This window comes from Squalius cephalus (genome assembly GCF_949319135.1).
Source record: "Squalius cephalus genome assembly, chromosome: 15".
In the NCBI taxonomy this organism is placed as follows: Eukaryota; Metazoa; Chordata; class Actinopteri; order Cypriniformes; family Leuciscidae; genus Squalius; species Squalius cephalus.
This window is the reverse complement of record NC_137136.1, coordinates 37,563,933-37,586,083: the sequence shown is the minus strand read 5'-3', so window position 1 is coordinate 37,586,083 and position 22,151 is coordinate 37,563,933. Positions and strand designations below refer to the sequence as shown.

Below are 22,151 nucleotides of genomic sequence, written 5' to 3'. Positions count from 1 at the left end.
CGCCTTCAGTTCTCCATCAGCGCAGTCACACACACACACACACACACACACACACACACACGCCTGATCTGATCATCGAACAGCAGGATCTGCGCGCGCAGCTTTAGCGAATTCATTAAAGCACATTAGCTGATCTGAGATCAGATTCAGGCCCTCCTCTCTGAGCTTCACATATTCACATAAACTCCACAATTACTAACGCTATTTAAATATCTTTATCAAATATGACTATGAAACTTTAAGCATTGTATGCAACAGGCCTAACTTACTAAAATCAAAAACTGTTTCTCTGGTTATAGCGCAAATATAGATGGTGAGATCTGTCTGAAGGATGACACTGATAGTGTTAATGCTGGTGAAGCGGGCGGTTCGGGTTCGGTGTGTCCGGTTAGTTAAGGCTAGAGGATCGATGTAATATCGCGGATGCTGATGAAGGACTGGAGCTTCTCCTCTTCATCATCAGAAGGACTCGAGCTCTCCTCTTCATCATCAGACGCTCAGAGAAATGATATTGCGGTGAACAGTGATGCTCTTATCTCTCAGTCGCAGGACACGCCGATCGATGCCGGCCCGAGCCCGCTTTGTCTTCGGTATATATTAGTGGAGGACTGAAGGGGTTTGGACATAACTTCTGGAAGCGGGATGCGACAGAGGAGAAAGGAGAGGAAACTTGCACATGCATGTGTCTGATCAACCCTCATAATAGACATGAGTCACAGTTCTGTGTTTAAATAAATTATATTAATATCAGAGTCGAACAGGAAAAATAAATAAATACATGACAATAATTAGGATCAGAAAACAAAATGTAATTATTGTTAAGCTCGTATTAAACACATGCATTTTAAATCGCCGCTTTTTTCCACTAATTTTTCCTGTAGGCCCACTAACGCTTCTCTTCCCGAACTCGGCTCATATTCCCGGGATATGGAAGTGTGTGTTAATAAGCAGATGGAGTGAGTAATGTTATCAGGTCAGTTTCATGCCGCCGTGAGCATCAGATGACGGTGAACTGGTGTGTCCTGCTGTATCCTCTGCGCGCGCGCGCGCACACACACACACACACACACACACACCTCCAGCGCCAGCACCGACCGCTCACTAACTTCTGACGCCCAGCGGAGCGCGTCAGACACCGCGATCATCGCACGCGTCGGGAGAGTCTCGGGGATCCACAGGCCTGGAGAAACAGGAGCTCAAAACTCGACAACTTTACATCACTCGAGCACTTCAACTAACTTTCAGAGCGATCTCACAGCACACACACACACACACACGCTCCTTCCTTCAGGCTCGCGGCGAACTCCTGCTGACACTGGGACCGCTTTACCCTCGGCGGAGGACATGCTCTCCTCTACTTTACTGAGAGACACGCAGATTAGCTTAAGCGTTGATGGGATGTAATGGAAGAAAGGAACATTTACAAAGAAGAAAAGTTATTCTGAACAGGATCCGCCCGAATCATCTCACTAACTCTTGGGAATATTCCTGTACAATCCCGCAGAACTGATCCCGTGAGGAAGAGCAGTGAGGAGCGATCAGTGTGTGCTCCTCCTCTGGGCGGCGGAGCTGATCTCGGCTGGAAGAGTGTGTGTGAGAGTGTGAGTGTGTGAGAGTTGAAGGTGAAGTAGTAAATTGCGGAGTCCGTCCCTCATTTCCATCTCAGTTGTTCCCACTGGAGCTCTGCCAATCCAGAGGATCATTCACTATCATAATGATAACTCCGATCAAACCCGCGAGTTCCTGAGCAGATTCTGCGCGGATCTTCTGATGAGTGTGAATGAGGAAGAATGTCCCGTCGGAAGCAAGCGAAGCCCCAGCACCTGCGGTCGGACGAGGAGCCCGAGCCGGTCCTGCTGCCGGGTCACGGTGAGCTGATGATGAGGAGGAGGAGGAGGAGGATGATGAAGCTGCACTGGACTAGACTAGTTAATGCCAGCGATGCGCGTTAGGAAAATAGCCTTTAAAACAAACTAACATTAGTTTCGCGACTAGCCCACGTGCGACTTCATCTCGACAGCGATCGAATACTTTTGTCATTATATTTTAAAGTTAAATTCACATCCGTGCATGCATCGATATATATAACCTACTGAAAATGTTAAAACCGCTTTTCTTAAATTATGACAATTATGATTTAGTAACATAAACAGCAAACGGCGATTTATTCGAAACTCAGATCAAATATTAGCTAATAAAACAAATACAATATGAGAGGAAATTATTATCTAGTTCAACAGATTCACATACAGCTTAATTTATCATTTTTATTAGTGTAAATATGCGGAAACATTAAAATTGAGTTTTATTTCTTAGAGACGCTTCAAACATTTAAAAGAAGGAAAACGGCGATTCTCTGCTTAAATATTAAGATCTTTTTGTCATTTAAAATTTTCCTCTTCTAAATTCTTCTTTTTAACTTGATAATTTGCTTTTTTACCTAAATCACTGTCAAAAAAAAAAGAAAGGTGGCAAATGCATGAATGCCTACGTCTTAATCTAGTATTTTAGTATTAAATGTCGCTGGTGTTTTACACGGAATTGTCTTAAAAACCCCGTTTAACCCGATGCGCGAGCCGCTGTAATTACAGGACATCGCAGTTATTAATTAAAACAATTCGGCCCCCTTTTCTCGCAAAATCTGTTTACTTTTTTTGCAATAATAATAATAATAACAATAATAATAGGCTAATAATAATAATTTATCACATGCAGTGTTTTTAAAAATGCACTCAGTGAAAGTAAAACCCTTCCTCATATCTCGGTTATTCAGTCACTCTCTACTTTCATATTGCAGCATTTCTTGTAGTTCATACACACCTGCTACTTTATTGTGCTTCATTTATTACTATATTATTAACATTTGACCAGCAAATCATGTGAAAATCACTGTTTTGTGCGGCTGTTAAGGAATGTTATAATGTCGTTCTTATTATCGTTCTTAAATCTTTTTAGGTGATTATTGTGTCATTATTTTCTGTCACATGTTCTTGATCTTATGTGGCTTTAATCTATGAAACTCTAATCAAAATGCATGTTAAAATGAAAGCACCTCTTGACTGAGTTTGAAGAAGACATCAAGCTTTATGTCTGATAGAAATACAGTACAAATGTTTATTTAAATAATAATTCAAGAATATAGTAAATACGTATGTAATCCATGTAAAACTCATTCATCTATTAATACATATTTAAGCACATATTTGCCGATCTTGCAACATACACATAATACACTACAATAATTCACAGTAATTCAAACATCCCAACCCCTTGTTCTGTGTGTACATATATATATATATATATAGAGAGAGAGAGAGAGAGAGAGAGAGAGAGAGAGAGAGAAATAACCAGAAATGAAAATTGAAAATTTAATGACAAATTAAAGTGTAACACATTGCAGTCCTGAGCGTTTAACATTGACTGGTGCTTCAGTTTCTGGCACACACTGTTGATGTATGATCTGACTTCGACTGCATTTGAATAGCAACAGAAGTATCGATTGTTTCTAATCTAACGACTCGATCGGTCACGCTGAGGATTTAACCGTATGCTCTGAATCTCCAGCTTGACTTCAGTTGTCTGATTCACATCTCAGCGAGAGGTTTCCAGTAAGACTCTGTCCTTACCTTTATGAGCGCAGTGTTTCTCTCCGCACAAGTCTTTAAATGCTCGTTTTCTTCTCTTTTGTTTGCTTGGCTTTTGAACACACTCTTTTGTGTGTGTGTGAATGGTGAGGCATTAAGCAGCGGTGATGCTCTCTGTCCCCGAGGAGCTGCTCTGAGGCCGGTGCTCGTAACCCTCGGCTGGGCGCGCCGGCATGGGTGGCCCAGAGATGTCAAGCTTTACATGCAATGTGTGCAGATGTTCGCTTGACCTGAGAAAAGTGGCTTACACATGTCCTATGGTGTATTAATTATGATAATCTCTCTGTCGTCCTTCATCTCCACACAACTAATGAGCTCTTTCATGCTCTGTCCTGTCGTGTGCATCTAACACGGTTTATGACTTTTTAAAAACAAAATATAACACTTTTTTTTCTGCTGAGATTTACAATTTAGTATTATTTTTTATTTAATATTTATACATCTTATGGAAAGTTTCATAATTAATCATGCTTGAATTCTGTGTGCGTTATTGAACAATACTTTTCCTTGCTTCCATGTTTCCAAGGCCGCTGAGTCCATACTTTTTGACAGCATTTATATCAGATGTTTTTTCTTACCTAAAATTACTGGTGTAATGTACAGTAATGTAGTCCAGTTTGTTCAGTCGTACTAAATTATATTTTTGACCATTTAATTTAGACAGTAATCATGAAACATTTTTATAGTGTTGGGATTTTATTATTCATTTAGATCTTTTCAATGTAGATAATGTAACTGTCTCACAATTTTTGTATTTTTCAATGCTCAAATTGTACATGAGGTCTATAGATAATGCATCTATAGATAATGCGTATTGATACGCCAAAGATGTTTAGCAAAATATGCTGGTTTAACCTTTTAATCCGGGCCCAGCTCTCAGATCGGCCAGTCAGCATCATGGTGTGGGTAAATCTGGTGTCAGACACATGCTAATACACAATATTAATATTTGTGCTGCACATCTGCAAGCACTGACAGAAGCTCGGGTGTTCTGGCGGATATAGAGGCATTACTGTGCAGAAGTCTCTGGGTGTGCTCGTTCATGTGTTCCTCTGGCACTGCGAGCGGACAATGAACACTGAACAAGATTAATATTAGAAATTCAAACATTTCATTTTAAGTAATAGTTAGCACATGCTGTAGGTTTGCACATGTGCATGGTATACTGTAGTTTATATGTGTGTGTGCTACTGTATATACTTATAATATAATACTTTCAGCCATTTTGAATTATCACAAAAAAAGGTTTGTATTTATTTATTATCATTTTTAATAAAAAGTAGTCAATTAGTTGCATTTAACACATTTGTGTATTTAGGCATTTTACGTGTGTGCATGATATATCTATTTAATTTTGAAATGGCAATGAATGAGAAATGAATTTACTCTATATATCTTTTTAACACTTATCATAACACTTATAAAAGCATAAATACATTATAGTGTAAAAGAGATTATAATATAGCAACTGGTAGAATATAACAGATATAAAATCTAACAGTGTTTTCAGTTTGCATATCAACATTTGCTCATTGTACAGGAAATTCTATATAATTCCAGTATATAATCTATATCAGTCTGTTTTACTCATCTAGAAAATTATAGAAAAAATTATACTTTTCGTTTGTCTGAAATAGACAGTATATGAATGTGTCATAGTTAACTATTATTCTCTCTTAAATAAAATAAGCATTTCTAATTAATTTTATTCCAGTCACTACCGACATGAGGAAATAAATCGCCTCCTCCTCCTTCTTCCTCACTTCTTCTTCTTCTTAGTATTAGTATTAGGGTTACAGTACATTATCATAATTTCTTTGTTGTCAAAAACATTTGTTGTTATATGTATTATTTGATTCTATTTTCTGTTTTGTAATATAATGAATTTTATTCTTGATAGTTTGAAAATATTCATCAATATTGCAGTAGAACATACACTATATTTGATCTGCTAAACATTATCAACCACCAGTTGGATAAAAAAAAAGAAAAAAAGAAATGTTTTACTCCGCAAGGTCTAATCACAATTTAGACATGTTTAATTCAGCTTATAAAGTTAATTCTTCACAGTTGTCTGCATAACATAATTAACAAAATATCAGACCCAACCCAATCTCTGCAGTCAAGCACTATTACCAGATAATTACCATAAAGCATAGACACATACAAACACACAAAATAGTATGCCATTGGAATAGTTTGTACAGATAATATCTCAATATCTCAAAGAAATGTATGATTGAAACAGACATGATCAGATATGATTTAGGGCTGTATGTCAGCTGTACAGAACATGCGGTTTCTTCAACAACTGTAGTTTGTCAGGAGACATGTTGTGCCAGTGTTTGCAAACCCATAAATGACGCATCTGACAGAACCAGTGAAGAGACCGATATTTGAGGTTTCATGTTAGCAGTTCGGAACGCGAGTAACAGCTGAACTGAATGAAAACATTGGAAATCAAAGACTTGTGTTGAATCCATTTTTAAATGGAAACATCCAGCACTGATTAGACTGATTGCACTAAGAGATTTATTAGCTGGCTATACAGGGAACAGTGGAATTATCAAAACTGGTGGCTAAGATGAGAGACAAAAATCCAGAAAAAAGGGCAAAATTGATTTGATTTATGCAAATTAATAAAAAAGTTGAATTTATTCTAATTTCCTGTTCCCCTCAGTCTCAGGTGAAGGAGTGGAGGATTCAGACAGTGGAAATGAGAGCCGCAGTGGGAGCGAAGAGACCCATGTGTGTGAAAAGTGTTGCGCTGAGTTCTTTAAGTGGTCGGATTTCTGTGAACATCTGAACACCTGTACCAAGAACCCACTTGTGTTGATTATCAGTGATAATGAGGTGACTTCAGAGCCAGCCCAGGACTACGTGCCTGAGCCATCCCCAGTGCCCAGCAGCGAGCCGGCCGAGAGCGAGGACGACCCCGGGGGAAGCCTCATCCCACACGCTGAAGCGGATGAAGGAGCAGACATGATGCTGGATCCGGGGGCTGTCCTGGAGAAAGAAGACGAGCCCATGGAAGTGGAACTGTCTCCTGAGAAGCCCACAGATTCTGAAGATCAAGTTACACTGGCAGAGCCAGACATAAGCCTACCTCAGCTTGAGGACCACACGCAGTCCTCCGGGGCGGGGTACTCCATTCCCAGCACTAACGTCACGCTGGAAACCTTACATGGGACCCGTGTGGCGGTGGCCCAGTTCTCTCAGGGTGCCCGAGGAGCTCTAGCTGGTGAAGTGTCCACTATGGCCATCCCCATGATCCTGGACCAGCTCATGGCCTTGCAGCAGCAACAGCTCCATCAGCTTCAACTCATAGAGCAGATTCGGAGCCAGGTGGCGCTAATAAACAAACAAGCCCCCACACAGACCACTGTCAACCATCAAGTAGACCACAGCATGAATGCTGCCTTACACGTAACCTCATCCTCCAGCATACCCACTATGTCTGGGCAGCTTCATCTACGTGGCTTCATCACACCCCCTGTGCATCAGCTTCCTATCAAGGGACCCTCCACTTTAAACGGACAGGTCTCAGCCTCATTATCTTCAGCTCTGGAGGGAGCCTGTTCCAATGTCCCTCAGACAGGTGGCCAACTGGCGAGTTCTGGGATGAAAAGCAATATCACAATGAGTTCCTTGTATCCAACAGCCAGTAATGTGGTTCCCTCTCAAATGCCACCATGCTCAGTGTCGATTAGCAGCAGTGGCTGCACCAGTAGTAGCACAGGAACTGGGGCTGAAGTCAGTTGTTGTATTTCACTACCAAGGAACACACCTAGTCCTTTAACGCTGACTCATGGGAGATTGCTAACATCCCCCTCCAGCCTTCCCCTTGTACCTCACAGCTCGCCCAACAGTGTTATCTTCCCTAATCCTCTCGCCAGTATTGCAGCAACTACAAATGCTCTTGATCCTCTTTCCGCCCTAATGAAGCACCGCAAAGGAAAGCCCCCAAATGTCTCTATGTTCGACACCAAACCCAGTTCAGAAGATCCCTTCTTCAAACACAAGTGCAGATTTTGTGCTAAGGTGTTTGGAAGTGACAGTGCCCTGCAAATTCACCTTCGTTCTCATACTGGTGAAAGGCCTTTCAAATGCAACATTTGTGGTAATCGCTTCTCTACAAAGGGTAACTTAAAGGTTCATTTTCAGAGACACAAAGAAAAGTATCCTCACATCCAAATGAACCCCTATCCTGTTCCTGAGTATTTGGACAATGTTCCAACTAGCTCAGGTATACCTTATGGGATGTCCTTTCCCCCAGAAAAACCTGTTACCACATGGCTGGACAGCAAACCTGTTTTGTCTACAATCCCAACATCGGTAGCACTGCAACTCCCTCCAACTATGCCCAGTATTCTAGGAAACTATGGGGATTCAACTAGTTTCACCCCTTTAAGTCGGTCACCTCAAAGGCCATCACCGCCATCAAGTGAGTGCACATCTTTGTCTCCGAATCACCTCATTGCTGAGGCCAGTATTGCACAAATTTCCAGTTCACCACAACCTAATGTGGCGAGTGGCACACCTCCAGTTCTCAAACCTGAAGCCTTTCATCTACCACCCAACTCCCCCACCAGGCCTGGAGAAACCAGCATATCGATTTCTTCCATACCCCAAGTGATTTCTACAACCACAGTTACAACCACAACCAGAACACAGATCACAGACTCAACGAATACTCCATCTGCTGTCTCTCATCCCTCCCTACAAATGATGTCCAGTCAGTTTAAGCCCAAGTTTCCTTTTGGTGGCCTCCTGGACTCTATGCAAACATCAGAGACCTCAAAACTACAGCAACTGGTGGAAAATATTGATAAGAAGATGACAGACCCCAACCAGTGTGTTATCTGTCATCGTGTGCTCAGTTGTCAGAGTGCCCTGAAGATGCACTATCGCATCCATACAGGAGAAAGACCCTTTAAATGTAAGATATGTGGTCGTGCTTTCACAACCAAGGGTAATTTGAAAACACACTTTGGGGTTCACAGATCAAAGCCCCCTCTCCGGGTACAGCACTCTTGCCCCATATGCCAGAAAAAGTTTACTAATGCTGTAGTTTTGCAGCAACACATCCGCATGCATATGGGTGGACAGATTCCCAACACACCCCTGCCTGAGAGTTTTCAGGACATGGACACAGATCTGTCCTTTGATGAAAAGAGCTTAGACACCATGAGCAACTATGATGATGAGCTACTCGACGAGATGGACCAAGTAACGGAAGATGAAACATGTCTCAAAGAAGGGAATGGGGATTCACCAAAACAACTCAATTTATACTCAGATATGTCTCCAAGCACCTCTCCCCCAACCTCTCTAATCTCTAGCATTGTTGCTTTGGAGAATGAAATGAAGCTGAGTGACCCAACAGTTAACGTAACTCATTCCTTCAGCCTAAAGCCTCAAGAAAATGGGAGTGAAATTGATGGGGAAAATGGAGACATGTTTAAGAATGACTCATCTTCCACTATGGGAGACTTGGAGAACCACAGTGTTGGGAGTCCAGCACAGTCTGAATCCTCTGGCTCTATGCAGGCTCTGTCTCCTACCTACAGCCAGCCGGAGAGCCATCGCTTCGAGCCACCGAGAGTCGAGTCCCCTCCTCAGGCGAATAGCGGCAAGGACGAGGCTCTGCATTCTGCTTCAGTGAGTGCAACAGTGAAGTCTGAGCAGTCAGACACCCCTTCTCCTGGAGCAGAAAACACAGGCGCATTAGATCTCACTGCCACACAGCCCAACAGGCCATTTGTCAAAGATGAGAATCACTTCAGTCTGCTGTTCCTGGGAAGAGACAGAGGTAGTCATGTTTTTTAATTTTGGACAGAGATAGTCATATATATACAAAATTACAAATGACTGACAATTTAACTACTCTTCTTCATGTTGTTACTACTAATATATACATTAAAATCAAATAAAAGTAAATAACTGAAGCATTTTCCTGTAATTTATGTTTTTTTTTTTTTTATAGGTTTAAACACTCCCAGTATTATGAGCTCAGAATCAAGCACAGTGAAATATGAGAATGGACACAGTAAACCACCGGCCTTGTGTGAGGGACCCCACTTACCAGTTGGCCCCCAGGTTCCCACCGCAACCCCTCACACAACAATAAGCCCCAACCTGGCTCCAATGCTGGCTCCGCCCCCACCCCGCCGGACCCCCAAACAACACAACTGCCACTCCTGTGGGAAGAACTTCTCGTCTGCCAGCGCTCTTCAGATCCACGAGCGCACTCACACTGGAGAAAAGCCATTCGGCTGCTCCATCTGTGGCAGAGCCTTCACCACAAAGGGAAATCTGAAGGTATGGTTCAAATATATTCGGCCTATTTGTGTATTTTAGTTCATATTTATGCAAAACTATATAAAATGTGAATGAAAACAGGATAAATTTACGAATGCAGTATTTAACAAATGCATCAGCATATTGGTACATAAAAGTTTGGTGTTAACACCACCTAGAGGTAAAAAAATAAACAAACAAAACAAAAAATATTACCTTCATATTTATCCTATTCATGATCTGGTCTCCTTTGTTTCACTGGGTCATGCAGATTACGGTGATACCCATTTCGCCATGGTCGGCCACATTGCCTGTGCACCTTTTGAAATTGAATTGAAAAGATATTTTCTGAACTCCTCCCACAGCGCTAATCGTATCTTCACCTAAAAAAAAAAAAAAAAAATCAAAGCAACATTTTGGCATATTTACATGAAAGTTTGCATGTGCCCTGACAATACCATTTTAATTTGATGGTGCTACTGTACCTAAAAGTCATAAACAACTGTATTACATTACAAGCAGTTTTAATAAAGGCTTTGAAATCACGTTTCATAAAATCTTCACCGGGATGCTATTTTTATATTTACCTGTTACAGATCCGCCTCTAATGAGCTTGTCCCTGTAATTGCTGCCTGCAGCTTTTACCAGTTACTATCTTCAAATGAGGTTAAGCTTACTAAAGCACATTCTTTAAAAGTTAAATGTATTTGATATATATATAACTGTGATATAAGTATTCATTACTTCAATGAGCTCATTGTTTCTGCATTCAATTATTACATTGTTTAAATTAATACATTTTTAGCCAACTGTGATTTGTATATTTCTGAAATACATAACCTCTGATAACAGATCACTCTAAGTTGTAATGCGGACTCATGCATTTTCTGTAAAGCTGCTTTGAAACGATGTGTATTGCGAAAAGCGCTATACAAATAAATGTGAATTGAACTGAATCAAATATATTTGTAATATAGACGTAAATGACAAAAACATTCTCATAACCACATCAGAAAAGCATATAAATAAAGAGCATGATGTCTTTTTTTGCGATTCATATAAACTGAAGCAGCGTTCTCACTTCAGGTCCACATGGGAACCCACATGTGGAACAACGCCCCGGCCCGGCGGGGGAGACGCCTCTCCGTGGAGAACCCAATGGCTCTTCTAGGGGGAGATGCCATAAAGTTCAGCGAGATGTTTCAGAAGGATCTCACAGCTCGAGCAATCAACGTAGACCCAGGCTTCTGGAATCAGTATGCTGTAGCCATCACCAATGGACTGGCAATGAAAAACAATGAGATCTCTGTCATTCAGAATGGAGGGATTCCTCCGATTCCCATTAGTCTGAGCGGCGGAGGCATTCCTGCTGTGGGAGGACTGTCCGCAGGGATGGAGAGGTCTCACACCGGGAGCAGTTCTCCCGGGAACACACTCGACAAGACCAACCTGGAAGTGGGAGCTGGACACCCCTTCTCCAGATTCAGGGAAAAGGACAAAGAAATTGGGATTAATTGATGATGTACATTTAGAAAAGGATACTGACAAAAGTACTTAATCCAGTTTGAGTTATGTATTATATTGTACAAATGAAGTCTGATATGCTGTTTAGATATTTAGTGTTCTTCAGTCCTACTGTACATTGATTCATACAAAGAAAACATGTGTCTCGTTTGAAAAACGTTTGTCTTGAAAGGTTTGCATGGTACTTACTGGTTTCTGTCAGTATGTTTCTTAATAGTATGACGCTCTGACACACAGTGCAACGCTATCTCACGACCAGTTCGTGCGAGTGAGTAAAAGGTGGCTAATTCGGATGAATTCGTACGATTTGTCAAAACAAATTGTGTGTGGGGGGGATGTCAGGGGTCAGGGTTAGGTCATTCGGACGGTTTGTCTAAACCCCAGTGATGGGTTAGGGTTAGGTTTGGGGGGGTCAGGGGTAGGTCATTCGTACGAATTCATGCCAATTGGGCAATTCGTAAAATATGTACGATTTAGCAAAAATCTTACGAATTCGTACGAGTGAGGAATTAGCCACCTCGTAAAATTCGTACGAATTGCCGTGAGATCGGGCTGGTGTCAGCTGACATGGGCAAAAACAAAAGAAGAGTGATTTTATTTGGTTGCTTTGTGGTACATGAACGGACGGAAACATGAAATTGGATATATTAGTCAGCTTTTTCAATCATGGAAACTAGACACTTGTCCAGACGAAAAAGTCGTTCAAATTTTTACATTAATTTTTCAGCCATGTTCTTATATTAATGTTCTGTGTCTTAATATTTATGGTATAAATTAACAGTAGGTATTAAAATATATTTAATTGCCCTGAGTTTTTTTTTATTAATCTATTTTAATTTAATTTAATTTTGAATTCTAAATATATATTGAAATAAAGACATAAAAAAAAATCTTTGTTCTATCAATGCAATCATACTGAGGTGTTTTGTTGTGGATATCTCCTGCTGTGTAACAGCTACACCACGAGACGGCACGGCATCTAAAGCTGCTACGCTCACAAGCCTCTTTTTATCCTTTGTAAAGAAATAAAACAGAGTTCTACAAAAACAGTTTGTGTTGAGGAATTGCGAATCTACTGAGTACAGACAGAACTGTTATGCACATTTTGTAACACAACACAAAAAAATATGTTGATTTGTCATGTTTGTGAATGCACTTTTTGGAGGAACGGTCTTGTTTGTGAGATTGCATTACTGTGGGACTGAGCGATCTATAACAACTTCTTTTTCCGGTTTGTAAATGTGAGTTCTGGATGTAGCACAGGAACATGAGCTTCTGTCCCCGAGCCTCACGACATTCTGTCCAGTCGAGCTCAAATAAACTGAGAACAGATTCTCTCTGTGTAATGCTGTCTCTCTTTCATCGCTCTTCCATCTAAAGATTTTTGTCTACAGATATTTAAACTGGGGAAACGAATCAGTTTTAAATAGCTGTAAATATATTATGTAAAAATATTTTTGTAACCTAAATTCGAGCACTCTCACTTCAACATGCAGTGGATGAGAAGAACTGGACACTCAGACATTCCTGTGTTTCATTGCATTAGATGCCAGATCTCAAACAAACGAGGCTATTCTCACAAGTAACTGAATTTTTCCGAGTCACTTTCTTATTCATTTTTGTGGACGCATGAAGTCAGGTTTGTGTGTGAGAGAAGAATGTGTTATTGATGCGATATTACAGTGTGTGTCAGTTCAGTCATGGCATATGCACTGACACACACATTTACTGACACTGCTGGCTTTTTAAATAAGACTAGTTGTAATTATCACAGACTCTGCATCAACAGAATAAAACATTATTTGCTTTATTTATGAACTGTTTTTCATGTAGAGGAGATATACAGTACCTGCTTTAGATCTCACGATGAGCTTAAATAATAGAAATAAACAAATAAACGAATAAAACACATTCTTGCCCAATATATGGTAACATTATATTTGAAAGTGATGTGTTACATGTACTTACTATTGTAATAAAATGCATAAATACAATTAACTAACTCTAAACTAAACCGTAACCTTAACCCTATAGTACGTACATGTAGTTATTAAAATTATTCAGCAGTTATTTGTGTGATTACACTGTATCAACATAAAATAAAATAAAGTGTAACTAAAAGTATTTCTTGGGTACTTAGGTGTTAAATAACACCAGCTCCAAACTAAATTTAAAACACTAAATACAATCCAGAGGACCAAAAAAAAAAAAAAGCATTTTAGCACCAGAGTAAATGAGATTAGAGAAACGCCTCACCATCCGCATGAACAGATGATATTCATGACCAGACTCAATCAGGCCTGATCATAATGCAACAAATATTACAAAATGAGTTTAAACAATCAACACAACTAGTGGATTGATCAGTGGCACCAAAATCTGCTCAAGGACGTACTGGGCTGTGCTATTAAACTATGAACTAAAAAAGATGTATTGTGTCAAGAGTGTTAATCAAATGAATCATAATTATTCACATCTGTTTCTCCGTCCAATAATCTCTCACAGACTGTCTTTGGGAAAACAGATTCCCGTTCTCTCTGTCTGCAAAGACACTGCATTTTTCCCATGTTTTTGCCCTCTTTTTATGAATATTGCATTCCAGACATTCCTGTGCTTATCACTTACAATTATCGAATAAAAAAATTGCAATCTTAATTTTTCAGGGTTGACCAAAAATATAAAGACTTTTGTTTCAGTCTGGGAGTGGAGTAATTTTATGAAATTCAATCATGTAATTTAATATGCTGAAGTTTTAAAAGCCCTTTGTTAACGCACGCTTTTTTAACTCGGATGATTTAATAGCTGGATTCAGATTTAGCAGCGGTGCTGGATGTACTGTCTCTGTGTGTGTGTGTGTGTGTGTGTGTGTGTGTGTGTGTGTGTGTGTGTATGAGTATGATTATTCATCACAAAACACACTGTTGTTCATATTTATCACCAACTGAATTGAAAATATGTTTTGAGAGCCCAAACACAGATATACACGAGCACTTCATTGTCCTTCAGCTCTATAGAGAGTGTGAAGAGAGAAGAGTCCGCTGAATTCTCCCATAATGCACTCAGTAATATGTTGTTGTGAATGTGCTGTGTGACAGATATGAATGAGTGTCTCTCCTGGACATGACATGAGATTCTCATAGGTTAGATTCTAGTTTTGTCATCTTTCTATTGCCTTTCAGGAATTCCCATCTTTGTTCTGAACCATATTTGCCACCACAGATAAACTCATAATCCTATATACTTACAATATTAACGAGGCATACCTGTCAACCCTCCCGTTTTTCCCGGGATTCTCCCGTATTTTACCTTACTATCCCACTATCATCCCATTTAAATATTTTCCTGTATTTCTCCCGTATTTTTAATCTTTCTATAAAAAATTTAAAATAAATAAAAAAAATCCCACTGGACGCACACCAGTTAAGCAGAAATCCCGCCCTGCATTAGTAATATTTAATTTCATTGGTTAAAGTTACAATGACGGGTAGGTTTAGGGATCAGTGTTTGGTGTGGGCAATCAGTACTGAGATTCACATGACCAATACAATCTTTAGAAACGGCTTAAGATTCTTAGCCTATTCCAAAGTTGTTCATTAACAGTAGTGCGTTCCATGAGATTATTGATCATAATCATGTTATAGATGCAAATGAAAACAATGTGTCTCACATCAGTATCATGTAATCATAAGTTAATGCAATTTATTATAATTAAAAATAGCATTTCAGATCTACTGTATTCATAGTTTCTTCATGAAATCACTGTATACTGGATCAAAATCTTTATTTACATCAAATTACTGCGGAGATGTGAACAAATATGTTAACAAGAATAATACAGGTTTTTTATGTTGAAATAGTTCATTTAATGTGATGTGATGTTGCTGCAGTTATTAGTGTTCCTGCTGGCTGGGACTTGTGACACACATGATGTAATAGCACAAATATAACAGTTTATCAACGAAACGGGAAGGATGAGTTGCAGAACTGGCCGATGTCTTCAGTGTTCAGCAACTACAACTGTGAAGCGGATCGTAGATGTATCGTTCAATTGTCAAGAATTCAAACTTGAGCATTAAGTTTAGCATTGTAATATTCACACATTGTATTTATTCTAATGTAATATATTTTGGAGAAGCTAAAATAGTCCAGCCTGTTTATTTGCTGGTATCATACATGTCTTTGCTGACACTTACAGTCAGAGACTTCACAGCGGTCCATGCTGAGAATTAGACTACTTACATCAGTGAATTTAACTGAATCTAAAATATTTGTTGATATATGAAATTAATTCATTAATGTTTTAAAAATGATTTCATCATAAAAAATATAATCTGTGACTGTCATATGATATGATTCCTGACGCTGGATGAGGTTATGATTTTCTCAGATGATTCAGAGAGAGTATGATATGATTCCTGACGCTGGATGAGGTTATGATTTTCTCAGATGATTCAGAGAGAGTATGATATGATTCCTGACAGCTGGACGAGGTTATGATTTTCTCAGATGATTCAGAGAGAGTATGATATGATTCCTGACAGCTGGGCGAGGTTATGATTTTCTCAGATGATTCAGAGAGAGTATGATACGCTGGACGAGGTTATGATTTTCTCTGATGATCCAGAGAGAGTATGATATGATTCCTGACAGCTGGACGAGGTTATGATTTTCTCAGATGATTCAGAGAGAGTATGATACGCTGGACGAGGTTATGATTTTCTCAGATGATCCAGAGAGAGTATGATATGATTCCTGACAGCTGGACGAGGTTATGATTTTCTCAGATGATTCAGAGAGAGTATGATACGCTGGACGAGGTTATGATTTTCTCAGCTCAGGCTGTTTGCCAGCTGTGTGCTCCATCTACAGGCCGAGCGACGGAAAAACAATAACTGCACGTTTTCACAGTTATTCATTCATACAGTTATTGATGCATTTACAGCTGTTTGTTTATTTGTTTGTTTGTTTATTTGTTTGTTTGGTTATATTACTATTCAATGTTTCAAATCAGACCCATGTGACAGACAGTTAGTTCATGCTAATTGGTGTCATTTTTGAATTATGAATCAGTCATCCACTTTAATTTATTTTAACTCTCACATATTAAGTTAATTATAGATTATAGTGTCTGGAGAACTGAAGAACAATCCTCATTAGCAGAACACATTCTGATAATGGCATGCTCTGAAAATGCATTTTCTATGTTTTACACGTTACTATAATTATTTGCAATAGCAATAACAATGTGTCGTTGCAAGTAGCTCCACAAAAATTAAACATTAATAATGTGTAGTGTTTATACAGCCCATGAAAATGGTAATACTTTACATTGTGAATGTGTGTTTACTGTTTCATTTATAAAATATTTGATATTAATCTTTGAATTTAATGCTATAGTAACAGTTAATTTATAGCAATGCGATCTATTACCATACATCTTTGTGCATTTTTTCATCTTGATGAATATTCTTCATGTTGTGTAAATCATAAGCACAAACAGGATAAAATCTGTCCTGCACACCAACCCTTCATCACATCTGAAGCCTCATACAGGAACTTCTTTTTTGTAAGGAAACAATTGTTTTCACGGTCATCCAGTTTCTGTCTAGATCCTGTCGGTTGGTTCTGGTCTTTAATGTGAGCCCACGGCTTCTGGTTTGGTCGGTCAGTCTTGTGTTTTCTGGCTTTGCCCCAGGAGGTTGTTGGTCCAGTTTAACATCATCATCTACACAGTCCCTGGCCTCCTGTGTGTCGGTGCTAAGGGTAATTATCCTGTTGGAAGGCAATCCTTCGGCCCATTCTGAGGTCCTGCATGTTCTGGACCAGGTCTTCATGAAGTATATTCTTTTGTATTTTGTTGTATTCAGGTTTACTCTTACCCTGACCAGTCCCCCAGTCCCTGTCACAGACACACACCCCCGAGCATGATCCTACCACCACTATAATATTAAAACATGAAGCTTGGTATTGAGGTTCATCAGACACAACACAAGGCACTGTATATTAAAAGCCTGGCTCCGCCCTCCAACGTACTTCCGCTCAATTTTCATTTTCCTTCAGTACGTCGTCTGGGTTTGCGGTATATTTACGGGTTTTCTCCGGCCAATTTTTACCTGTCCAATCAACGAACAGAGGGAGTGGCTGAGAACGATGACGTTGAGGTTGTGTGCTAATTTGAGTTGTAGACATACGTCACAACCAAACGTTAGCGATTGGTTATGGCAGATCCAGAGTGGCTCTGGGCAGATCCAGTAGTTTTAATCTTCAACAGAGTACCCGCCTTCAAGGAAGTTTACGAATGAAATGTACGAGAGTCTGGTAGGACCAGGCTAGTGCTTTGATGGACTTCCAAAAATATATACCCATTGACTACCATTATAAAACTTGGAAGAGCCGGGACATTTTTTAATATAACTCTGATTGTATTCGTCTGAAAGAAGAATGTCATATACACCTAGGATGGCTTCAGGTTGAGTAAATCATGGGCTAATTTTCATATTTTGGTGAACTATCCCTTTAATGGTTTATGTGTGTAGTGTTTAACATTTTTCCTCATCGAGCGGTTGAAGGCAAGCCTGCCTGTGCAAGGTCCTCCAGGGAGCTTTGCTGAATATGAGGAGTGGGTGCTGGTTAAGAGTGACTCGCCCTTCACCGTCTGTCTCTTGGATGAGGACAACACTAGCCCCAGTCCTGACCCTAAGCCCAGACAGCCTTCTGCCACTCCCATCACTGAGGAGCATTCAATAAGCTGTGTCTCCACTGAATTATTACTTGAGCTGGATAACGAAATGTTTCAAGGTCTTCAGTCTCTGCTGGTCCCATCTAGTTCCAAGTCATCTTCCTTCCCACTCATTCAACCCAGTTCCAAGTCGTCTTTGACTCTGCTGGTTTATCCCAGCTGAGATTTTGTCACCACTGGTTCTGCCCAGCGCCAAGTCTTCTTTGTCGCCACTGGTTCCGTCCAGCTCCAAGTCTCCTTCATTGCGGATGGTTTCGTACAGCAGCAGCTGCTTGGATCCACCTTGGGCTTCCTGGTCTGTAGATCCCTCAGCTCTACCTCGAGCCTTCGAGCTCCGGACTCCACCTCGGCCCTCTGACCAATTGGGTCCACCTTGGTTCAATGCTCCCTTGGCTCCACCACGATCTGTCATCCCTCAGGCTTTGCCAGGCTCCCTTGTCCCTCTGGATCGGCCTTGGACTTCCAGCTAGTGCCTGTTCTCCTCTGGCCAACGAACAAACAGTGTATGATTATGATTCAGGCAGCATTACAGGTCAGAAGTCAGATTAGGATCGGAACATTCAGAATATTAAATCCAGTTCCATCTAGTTGAAGATCATTTGTCGATGAGGCCTTCACAGGGGAGAGTCTAGTTGATATAATCTCTGTTGACACTTCAGTGATGCGTTGTGGACTTGTCCTGGTGCAGGTCCACCATCTGATCTGGATACGGCCCGGATCCGGCTGACTACATCATGTGTTGTGGACTTGTCCTGGTGCAGGTTCACCATCTGATCTGGATACGGCCTAGATCCGGCTGACTACATCATGTGCTGTGGTCGTGTCTAGGCGCAGGTCCTCCATATGATCTGGATACGGCCTAGATCCGGCTGACTACATCATGTGCTGTGGTCGTGTCTAGGCGCAGGTCCTCCATCTGATCTGGATACGGCCTAGATCCGGCTGACTACATCATGTGCTGTGGTCGTGTCTAGGCGCAGGTCCTCCATCTGATCTGGATACGGCCCGGATCCGGCTGACTACATCATGCGTTGTGGTCGTGTCTAGGCGCAGGTCCTCCATCTGATCTGGATACGGCCCGGATCTGGCTGACTACATCATGCGTTGTGGTCGTGTCTAGGCGCAGGTCCTCCATCTGATCTGGATACGGCCCGGATCCGGCTGACTACATCATGAGTTGTGGTCGCAGGTCCTCCACCTGATCTGGATACGGCCTGGATCCGGCTGACTACATCATGTGTTGTGGTCGTGTCTAGGCGCAGGTCCACCATCTGATCTGGATACGGCCTAGACTCGGCTGACTACATCAATGCGTTGTGGTCGTGTCTAGGTGTAGGTCCTCCATCTGATCTGGATACGGCCTAGATTCGGCTGACTACATCAATGCGTTGTGGTCGTGTCTAGGTGTAGGTCCTCCATCTGATCTGGATACGGCCCGGATCTGGCTGACTACATCATGCGTTGTGGTCGTGTCTAGGCGCAGGTCCACCATCTGATCTGGATACGGCCTAGACTCGGCTGACTACATCATGCGTTGTTGTCGTGTCTAGGCGCAGGTCCTCCATCTGATCTGGATACGGCCTAGACTCGGCTGACTACATCATGTGCTGTGGTCGTGTCTAGGCGCAGGTCCTCCATCTGATCTGGATACGGCCTGGATCCGGCTGACTACATCATGTGTTGTGGTCGTGTCTAGGCGCAGGTCCTCCATCTGATCTGGATACGGCCTGGATCCGGCTGACTACATCATGTGCTGTGGTCGTGTCTAGGCGCAGGTCCTCCATCTGATCTGGATACGGCCTGGATCTGGCTGACTACATCATGTGCTGTGGTCGTGTCTAGGCGCAGGTCCTCCATCTGATCTGGATACGGCCCGGATCCGGCTGACTACATCATGTGCTGTGGTCGTGTCTAGGCGCAGGTCCACCATCTGATCTGGATACGGCCTGGATCCGGCTGACTACATCATGTGTTGTGGTCGTGTCTAGGCGCAGGTCCACCATCTGATCTGGATACGGCCCGGATCCGGCTGACTACATCATGTGCTGTGGTCGTGTCTAGGCGCAGGTCCTCCATCTGATCTGGATACGGCCCGGATCCGGCTGACTACATCATGTGCTGTGGTCGTGTCTAGGCGCAGGTCCACCATCTGATCTGGATACGGCCTGGATCCGGCTGACTACATCATGCGTTGTTGTCGTGTCTAGGCGCAGGTCCTCCATCTGATCTGGATACGGCCTAGACTCGGCTGACTACATCATGTGCTGTGGTCGTGTCTAGGCGCAGGTCCTCCATCTGATCTGGATACGGCCTGGATCTGGCTGACTACATCATGCGGTGTGGTCGTGTCTAGGTGCAGGTCCTCCATCTGATCTGGATACTGCCTGGATCCGGCTGACTACATCATGTTTTGTGGTCGTGTCTAGGCGCAGGTCCACTATCTGATCTGGATACGGTCTGGATTCGGCTGACTACATCATGTGTTGTGGTCGTGTCTAGGCGCAGGTCCACCATCTGATCTGGATACCGCCTGGATCCGGCTGACTACATCATGTGTTGTGGTCGTGTCTAGGTGCAAGTTCTCCATCTGATCTGGATACGGCCTGGATCTGGCTGACTACATCATGTTTTGTGGTCGTGTCTAGGTGCAAGTCCTCCATCTGATCTGGATACGGCTCGGATCTGGCTGACTATGGTAAACCTTGGGATAAACAGAGAGACTAAATATCTTAAGATCTAACAAGTACATTGTGTGCAATAAGAATTTTTCCCATCTGTAAACATACGAAAACATCCAGCTGAAGTTCCATTAAAAGCCTCAAACAAAACTCTTGAATGCCTTTTGTTTATTTAAAGTTGTTTATTTTTATTTTTATTTTTTACCCTGGAAAACCATTAAGGACCATGACACTAGATTTCTGAAAATTCTGCAAAATTTGGCCAATTGGATTAGGACTGACTACCTCGATAAAGCTTTTCCAGTTAAGTGGATCATATTCATCAGATGGCAAGCTAGCAGACTGTGTCAATGGACAACGATAAAAACCAATCAGTCTTCTTGAGACTGAAAAACCAGAGTTTGCACACCCTAAAATAACACTCACCTGGAAATTCATTTAAACTGGCTTTTTAGAGATAACCCTTTGGTAATTTTCATATCCATTAAGTTGATTAGTGTTGTCTTTGGATAGGAACTTGGACCTGGTTTACTTTTATTTAATTTTCTGTATGTTTGTTATCTTTGCATGGTGAACTTTTAATATGTTGTAAACCTGACATACACAGATATCAATCCAAACCAAACTCAAGAACAGGGACAATCATCATGATTTTAGATTAAAAATAAAATCTTATTATTACAAAACAAGTAATTAAAACAATAGCAGCAACATAACCATTTACATTACAATCCATGAATGCATTGACGCGTGAAGTTGACATAATGAAGAATTTAAACCAGAAGATGATAATGAGAGATGATAAGCGCAAAAAAGCCCAAAATTGACCAGTAGTCTCCTAGAATTAAAATGAACAAATGCTAACATGTGCAACACAAACACCTCTGTTTAAATTTCAGAGAATGTATTTAGTGTTTCATGGCCATTTAAAGCAAGCGCCTCTGCCATCAAAAGAAAATATGCTTACTAAAGAAATTAGTAGTTTGATGAAGGAATGAATCTCCTATAGTTGTGTGTAGATGATGGACGAGCCCCCAGTTGTTATATTTTAAATCTATTATAGGTGGAATAAACTTTAGCTAAGGGGGAAAAAGAGTTTCCCCCAGTTCACAGTTAAGAACCACCAGCGTAGCTTTGCACATCTGAGACAGAATGTGGTCTATGGTGTCGAAAGCAGCACTGAGATCAAATGGCGCTAGAAGAGTGATGCGTTCGTGGTCAAATGACAACAGCAGGTCATCTGTAATTCTAATAATTGCCTCTTCT

At 41.2% G+C, this 22,151-nt stretch overlaps 1 protein-coding gene across 1 annotated transcript; it reads left to right on the top strand.

Moving 5' to 3' along the window:
* The first annotated feature begins 1,018 nt into the window (after window positions 1-1,018).
* Window positions 1,019-12,791, top strand: sall3a (spalt-like transcription factor 3a). The gene is made up of 4 exons (XM_079894252.1): window positions 1,019-1,869; window positions 6,325-9,456; window positions 9,631-9,965; window positions 11,031-12,791. Exons 1-4 carry the CDS (start codon window positions 1,791-1,793, stop codon window positions 11,460-11,462), a joined length of 3,978 nt encoding a protein of 1,325 aa, XP_079750378.1. The 5' UTR covers window positions 1,019-1,790; the 3' UTR covers window positions 11,463-12,791.
* Window positions 12,792-22,151: the final 9,360 nt, after the last annotated feature.

Excerpts from the sequence above, each read along its gene's own strand:
- sall3a (XM_079894252.1), top strand. The coding sequence starts at position 1,791 with ATGTCCCGTCGGAAGCAAGCGAAGCCCCAGCACCTGCGGTCGGACGAG. Across the intron at positions 9,457-9,630 it reads GTTCCTGGGAAGAGACAGAG|GTTTAAACACTCCCAGTATT; the intron begins GTAGTCATGTTT and ends TTTTTTTTATAG. Across the intron at positions 9,966-11,030 it reads CCACAAAGGGAAATCTGAAG|GTCCACATGGGAACCCACAT; the intron begins GTATGGTTCAAA and ends TTCTCACTTCAG.